A 7,634-nucleotide genomic window follows, 5' to 3' on the forward strand; every position below is an offset into this window, starting at 1 on the left:
CCATTACAATTAAACGAAGAGTCTACTAGTTCTGGCCCATCCTTGCAGCCTCTTACACATGGGTCGATTCTCTGCAAATGTTTTTATTCAAACATAACACATGCAGGAGAAAAACACAGATCATAGGGGTCAGCTGGCCAAGTTTTCATAAAACACCCATGTCATCATCATTCAAACCTCACTCCTCCCGAACTCCCACAGTCCACCCTCACTGGCAGCACCCCAGATCCAAGTTCTTGATCTGTGGCATCTTTCCTTAGAGCCCTGGACCTAGTCACTCCCCCACCAGGTTTTTTAAAAAAAATTCTTTTATTTATTTTTATTTTATGTGTATGAGTATTATGCCTGCATGTATGTAAGTCCACCTGGGTCTTGTGTGGCCATGGCGATCAGAAGAGGATGTCAGATCCCCTGGAACTGGCGTTATCAAGGGTTGTTAGCTGCCACGTGGGTGCTAGGATTTGAACCTGGGTCTTCTGCAAGAACAGTCAGTGCTTTTAACTGCTGAGATATCTCTCATGTCCCTCCCCCACCAGCTTTAAGTTCCTCTCACCAACCCTATGGGGCTAGGTACCCACTCCATGGCTCAGGCAGAGGCCATCCTCCTTTCAAACAAGAGCTCCTCACACGCGGTGGGGCGTGTGTGTGTGTGCGCGCGCGCGCGCAGCTTGGTTCCCCCTCGGAGTATACCCGGCAGCTTTGTCTTGGGTCGTGGTGGGGTGCAGGGAGGGTGACTGTGTCCACTGCAGTGTTTGGAGAGCTCCCAGCTTCAACTACAGTTTTTGCCTATCTTTTCCGATGGAACGAGGCGCCGGCAAGCAGAGGTCTGCATCTGAGGAATGCGCTGCGCACCCGCAGCCACACCTGCGCCCCGAGCAGGCCCAGGATCCAGGCCAAGTGGGGTTTAAAACTCCCGTGAGACTTAGCTACAGGCTTCCCTTAACAGGCATAAAGCTGGACAGTCAGGCCCGGGGCCCGGGGCCCCTACGGAGCGGACGTGACCCCACTTATTGGGCGTCTGGGGATCCGATGCGCGCCTGGGAAGCCCTGGGTCGGGGGACCGCTGGGCAGGCCCGAGTGGGCAGCAGCGCGCTCCGCCCTCCAGGCCGTCGCGTTCCAGCAGCAGCTCCGGGCCACCGGCAGCCACAGGCAGGGGACCGGGTTCCCGGGCTCGTCCATCAACGCTGCGCTGGGGCGGGGCCTGCGCGGGGCGGGGCGGGGCGGGGCCGCAGGGCGGGGCCGCAGGACGGCGGCGCGGAACGGCGAGCGCGGCGAGAGGGGAGCTGGGGCTCCGGGGCTCCGCCGCCGCCATGGCCACCGTGGACCTGGAGAAGCTGCGGATGTCGGGGGCCGGCAAGGCCATCGGCGTGCTGACCAGCGGCGGCGATGCGCAAGGTGACGGGCGGGAGCTGCGTGGACGGGCGGATCGTGGGCTTCTACCTGTCCTCGGGGGTCCTCCGGGCTCACGCACCGCCCCTCGCCTTGGGACCTGGAGATCCGAGGCCCCACCGGCCTCCAGCCTGAACTCCGCGGCTCCGGGTCCCTGTCCCCAGACTCCGCCCCGGGACGCGGGCCTACGTGCAGCAGGCCACGGGCCTCGACGCGCCCCGCCCTCGCGCTGCCCGGGTCTGCCCGCCCGGGGGTGTGTCCGCCAAGCGCACAGACCCTCGGCTCCTTCCCAGACACCACGTGTCGGACCTCGGTGGTCTCTGCGAGCACTCTGGGCCGAGCCTCCAGCCAGAGAGCCTGGAAGGACCAGGGACCCTGCGCCCTCCCCATCCAGCCTCTGCTTCCCACCTTCCCCTTCAGGGCAGTGGTGGGGGTGAGCCATGCTTGCCAACACTCCACCGGGACTGCTTCCTGTCCCGGCCCGGGAGAGGAAGAGGGTGTGTGGACAGGGAGTTTTGTGGGGAGGGCGGCTTTGAGATGTTTCTTAGCACAGGCCTGTTCTTAACCGTTGTAACAGGGCAATCACCAGATGATGGTCACTTGCCCAGGGTCTACAGCCCTGTCTGGCCTGGCAAGGTTAGGGGAAGGCCTGACCTGGAGGCCGTCCTCCCCGCAGTCCCTCTCTTGGTGGCCTGGTCCTGTCCTGACTGTTGGTGTCCAGAGTCTCTACACTGACGTAGCCAACAGGGGCTCTTTGGGGCCCAGTGGAAGAGCATTACCATGTGCTTGACCTGCAGCAGTGAGCCTCTAGAGTTTAGCCTGTCTTTGGGGCTGAGGCTGGGCCAGGGGGCCAGCAGTCTTGAAAGGGACTTTGGGAAGAATCATCCATGGGGGTAGACCCCACGAGAGGCCTTGCCTGGGCCCACCTCAGCCACTAAGTAGGTACTTTGATGAGCCAGTGAAGCCCCAGGTCCCACCTGCTGGGCTCCTGGCTCTGGCAAGCACAGGCTATTCACTCTATGCTCCTGTCTGAGCAAGGGCGCAGCAGTGTCTTGAGTGATGAGACTATCAAATAGTGTCTGTGGGTGAGGTGTTCCTCAGAGGAAGCTGCCAGGCTAGGATGCCAGGGTGACAGACATGGTGTTGGAGGCCAGTAGAGAAGGCTAGAGGCAGGAGGCCCTTCCTGAACTAGGTGAGGCTGGGCAAAGCCAACGTGCTCTTTTGTTTGGGCTCCAGGGGGAGGTCTCTACAGCCTCCGACCCAAATTCTTTGGGTAGAGCCTGTGTCACTTGGTGAGGGGCAGCAGCTAGCATCAGGGTAGAGTGGAGCCTTCTGTTACATAAGTTTGGGAAGCTGCCTGTGAGTGTATTCCCCAGCCTGGCACTGCTTTTGTGCCCAGATAGCAGCCGGGCCTCGTGTGCCCTCTGTGTGCCCCAGTGCCCTTATGAGCCCTCTGTGGCATTGACTGACAGCAGCCAGGGAATGGGCACCCAGAGGTGCACCTCTCCCTGGAGCCCCATCTACATGCATTGAGCATGTGAAAACCAGCCTGCCTCACCAGTGGGGGCAGCCTGGACCCAGAAATTTCTTGGCCTGATCCAAGTGCTGTCTCTGGCCTTGGTTTCCCCTTCTATGAAAAGGTGTCTTTTTCCCTCTAGCCAGCCAGGAAGGCCTGTCCTCTGCAGGCCTGGGTCTCTGCCTTCCTGTGGCCAGGAGTCCTGTTGTTCTCCTATGCCTGTTTGATGAGAGTAATTGGTGTAAACGCAACGACAAGTAGAAACAGCCCACTGACCCACCTGCTGCACCTCAGGTTCACCAGGCACTTCAGTTCTCCAAGCCATATTTTCCAGTTCCTTCTCTGCACCTAAATAGCCCTGGGGTGCTGTCTTTTTTCCCTGTGGTCAGTGTGCACACTGATTTCCTGTTTGTGTGACGACTGCCTGTGTGGCCCCCTTCTACACCCTGCCTGCTCCACTGGGTTTGGGCTTGGACCTGGCCCATTAGCTGATAAGTAACTGCTCTGCTAGGCCCAGGATCTCTAGATAGCAGCGGCCTGTAAGGCACCTTGTTTCCCCTGAGGTCATTTTTCCTGGAGGTTGTGGCTCTAAAGTCACTTTTGCAACAAATGCATAAGCCTCAAGGCTTTCGCCCTGTGCGGGACTGAGGATACCAACTGATAGACAATTGTTTGCCCTTCTGCTACTGGCCCTCTGATGGGTGCTGGTCCCTGCCAGTTTTATTCTGAGAAAGAAAAGTAGATTAAAGGGCCATTGTAAAGGCCTTTTAACTGGGTGTGGCTGCTTAGGCCTGTAATCCTGGTAATTGAGAGGCTGTGGCAGGAGGATTGCCATGAGTTCTAGGCCATCCTGAGCTATAAAGTGAATTACAGAACAACCACCTTTTGCAGAAGGCTTTCCTGCGGTTCTCTCAGAGCACCCTCTCTCTCAGATGACCATCCCATGGCAAGGGCCCTGTCCCAACAAGAAAGGCAGCCTCATGGATGCAATCGCCTTCTTCTCTGGAGCACCTGGCCTGGTCTGGCAGCTGTGTTAGCTCTGGATTTTTTTCTGCAGTGCCTTGTCATTTGCAAGGCAGGTGTGTACTGCACAATAACCCCAGCCCGGCTCTGTAGTGGGCTGGCTGGTGAGATGGCCTGGTCAGCTGCATGCGGCCTCCCCCTGGAGCCAGGGGTGACCAGAAAGATGTTGGGGCTATGCTGTGGGTTCCAGGCCTCTGGCTTCTTCAAACCCTCCCGTGCTTGTAGGCCTTCTGTCCCACTTGTCAGGAACCAGGATCCCTGCTCTGCGCCTGTGCGTAAGATGAGAGCGGGAAGGAAGCGAGGTAGTTGCTTCTGGTCTGGCTGGGCTGATCTCCCTCCTTGTCCCCACTCAGGTGAGGTCAGGAGAGAGCAGGGAGAACCTGCAGCTTACATCCAACCTCAGCTCTGGGCTCCTCAGACACTCCAGGCCCAGAGCTCAGCTCTCTGAGTATGTGGGGTACTCCTAGGCCCCACTCTGACATCAGCCTTAGCAACACTTCCATCTGCTTGATGGATGGGAGATATTTGCTGTTTCTGGAGTTAATAGGACAAGCTTGCTGAAGTCAAGTGTGCAGGCCACAAGTGTGACCCGTTAGGGCCCTTGCTGGCACCTGTACTCTGCCACCCCTGATGTCTGGGGCTCTCTCCAGAAGCCCTGGGCTCTGGACAGATGCCAGCTTTAGAGGAGTACTGTGTCCAAGTGTTGAATCCTGGCTCTGCTCTCTCCTGCTGGACTCCAGGCCCCTTACCCTCTCCCTGGGTCCGTCTCAGGGCCTGTGGCAGAATTCTGGTGTGCTATGTGCAGTGAGGAGGCCAGGGGGCTCCAGGCCCCTTACCCTCTCCCTGGGTCCGTCTCCTGTGGTCCAGGGCCTGTGGCAGAATTCTGGTGTGCTATGTGCAGTGAGGAGGCCAGGGGAGGGCCCTGCCTGTTGGGGTGCTTCCTCAAGGCCTGGAGCATCATTAGGACTGTCCCCTGAGGGTCCTCCCCCAAGCTGAGCCCCATGGACCTATAAGATGAAGGACAGGAACCCTTCCCATGTGGACCACACACACAGGACCTGGGTGCAGGGCACACCTAGAGCCAGGATGCCTCAACAACTAAGAAGCTAGGCCCTCAAAAGCTCTGGGGCTCCAGGGCACATGGCCTCCTTCAGGAAAAAGCTTTCCCAGGACTAGGGACTGGGAGCCATGGAGAGAAGTACAGGAGGGGCAGGGATGGTTCTTGGGTAGAACAGCAGTTCAGAGTACTTCCCGAGGATGGGTCACCCGCCTGCCCTTTCTTGCAATGGGTCCTGGGAAGGTGTGAGGCGGAGCAGAACCAGCGCTGCTTCCTGCCCTTTCTATGTCCATCTTACCAGGGATCTGCTCTGCAGGGGCGGTCACAGTGCTGCCGCAGGCCTGGGAGTCCGGGGCTGAAGGTGGGGGTCCAACCCATCAGCCTGGTACCCGGACCCCGTGTGCTCCACTCAGCTGCTTGATGAGGCCCAATGGGAGGGTGGGGCCAAAGGGTGGCACAGTCCTCAGTGCCCACGGCCAGTGCTCCCAGGTGCCTTCTATCCACATCACCTCGCTCTACATGTTGGCCTGTGCCAGGGGACTCAGCCCCACCCTGTGCATGCCACTGCCCCCACTTTTCATCCTCAGGCCCCGTGGTCAGCACCTGGCTCTGGGGGCCTGTGAGGGTGGGATCTCTGCTGTCCGAGCCCAGGGCTGCTTGTTGCCGTAGTTAGGGGGCCAGGCAGCAGAAATGGAGGGAGGCCAGGCCTGCTCAGGAGCAGCTGTGACGCTCCTCCGCACCTTCTTTCTAAGTGCTCTGGGAGCAAGTCAACGCCAGCCTCTAAGTTCCTGGCCCAGAGCCGACTGGGATGGGGGTGGTGTGGTCTCTGATGTCTCCTGACCATACTGACGGGGTGTCCCCCCAACTCCCTCACAGGTATGAACGCTGCTGTCAGGGCTGTGACTCGCATGGGCATATATGTGGGGGCCAAAGTCTTCCTCATCTATGAGGTAAGGCCACATGTGGTGGGGTGGTGGGGGCCATGGTGAGGTGGCTTATGTGTATTCCCACAGGGAGCACATTGCTCTGTGGCACAGGACAATCTGTTATGCTTCAGTCACATGGAAGCCTTCAGGGGGCTTGGCTTGGAGCAGTGGAGGGTGTATGGTGTTGGGGGAAGTGTGAGAGAAACAGGTTTGGGCAAAGGCACTCACAAAGGAGACCTGTTGTGGGGTTGGTGCCCATTGATGCCTGGGGGACTGTTCCTGTCACCTAGCCACCCTGGAGGATGAAGTCAGGGAAGGAAGGTCACCAGGAGACTGACTAGGGTGATAGGGCCAATGGGGAGGGGCCCGGGTCCTTTGCCTTGTCCTGCTGGCCAGGAGCATTTTCCCTGAGGCCTTTGTGAGCCTCCAGTCTTAGGGATAGAGGACAGGCCCTGGCCATACAGCTCTGGTTTGTTCTACCCGTAGTAGAGAGGGGGGCCGCCTTTCTGTACCCTGCTGTGGGTTTGGGACTGACCTTGCAGCTTGTGTGCCATTTTCTCCCTCCCTCCCTCCCTCCCTCTCTCCCTCCCTCCCTCCCGTCTATCTCCTTTGCCTTACAGAAATCCTCTGAATTCCCTTGTATTTGTCTTGTGGTTATATTATATTTACTTCTTACAATGTAGCCAACCCCACCTCTGCCCCTTCATGGGCCTCTGCCCCTCCTCCCTGCTGGGTGTGCCCTTTTCCTTTGCCCTGGCCTCTAATTATGGCAGGGCCACACTAAACCTTTGCCCTAGGGGAGAGGAAGAGGTGGGGGTGTAGCATAGTGGGTGCATTGCAGGCTTCTCTCTGAGTGCAGCTTCAGGCTTAGATGGGGTGGGACCTTGTGAACCTGCAGTCTGGGCTCTGAGGCACAAGAGCCTGGCAGTGACCTGAGAAGGTGGGGCCTCCAGGTAGGGGGTGGGTCCAAGTCGCTCTGTGCCCTTTTCCTCTAGACCGTAGTTTCTTCTGTCAAGTAGGAATACTGAGTCCTCCCTCACAGGGATGTTAGGGCACAAAGCTGAGACCACCTTGTGGGTGAGACTCTTCCAATGGCCAGGTGAGTCATGGGGGCTGCTTTGTTCTCTGAGGGCCAGATTGGACCTTCAGGCTCAGTCCCACTGGAAGAGAGGTGCCCGGACTTTGAGACTGTCAGCAGCGACAGACACAGCTCCTGTCACCCCCGCCTTCCACTTCAGGGACTTCCACTCAGGCAGCACACCCGAATTCTTTATTTTTTTTAATTTTTAAATTTTATGTGCATGAGTGTTTTGCTTGCATGTATATAAGTGCATCTGTGCATCCAGTGCTGTGGAGGCCAGAATTTGGCATCAGATCCCCTGGAACTGGAGTTATAGATGGTTGTTTACTGCCACGTGGGTGCTGGGAACTGAACCCGGGTCCTGCAGGAGCAGCCAGTGCTCTTAATTGCTGCTCATCTCTCCAGCCCCTCATACCAGGATTCTTGACTTCCATGCAGAAAGGACTTTCAGTGAACCAATATGAAGTAGAATTGGTTTATTAAAGACATTTAAAACACAGATCTTAAGCACAGAGGTTGATAGATTCTCAGAGGAAGAAGCATACCCAGGAGCACGGGTGGGCACAGGCCAGGGCCTCAAGGGAGAGCCTTTGCCGTGGCTGCGCAGGTGTTCCTGTGGCTGGGTTGTGTCCCGTGTGCCCC

General features: G+C 57.9%; 1 protein-coding gene across 1 annotated transcript in view; it reads left to right on the top strand.

Annotated features, from left to right (window-relative positions):
- Positions 1 to 1,226: 1,226 nt before the first annotated feature.
- The window catches only part of Pfkl (phosphofructokinase, liver type), a 26,080-nt gene continuing 19,672 nt past the window's right edge, over positions 1,227 to 7,634 (top strand). Inside the window, exons 1-2 of the mRNA XM_008827395.2 lie at positions 1,227 to 1,395; positions 5,862 to 5,935. Coding sequence (XP_008825617.1) covers positions 1,311 to 1,395; positions 5,862 to 5,935 — 159 coding nt within the window. The 5' untranslated portion in view covers positions 1,227 to 1,310. The remainder of the gene's footprint in view (positions 1,396 to 5,861; positions 5,936 to 7,634) is intronic.

The sequence above is a fragment of the Nannospalax galili genome, unplaced genomic scaffold, assembly GCF_000622305.1.
Source record: "Nannospalax galili isolate Female #2095 unplaced genomic scaffold, S.galili_v1.0 scaffold652, whole genome shotgun sequence".
In the NCBI taxonomy this organism is placed as follows: Eukaryota; Metazoa; Chordata; class Mammalia; order Rodentia; family Spalacidae; genus Nannospalax; species Nannospalax galili.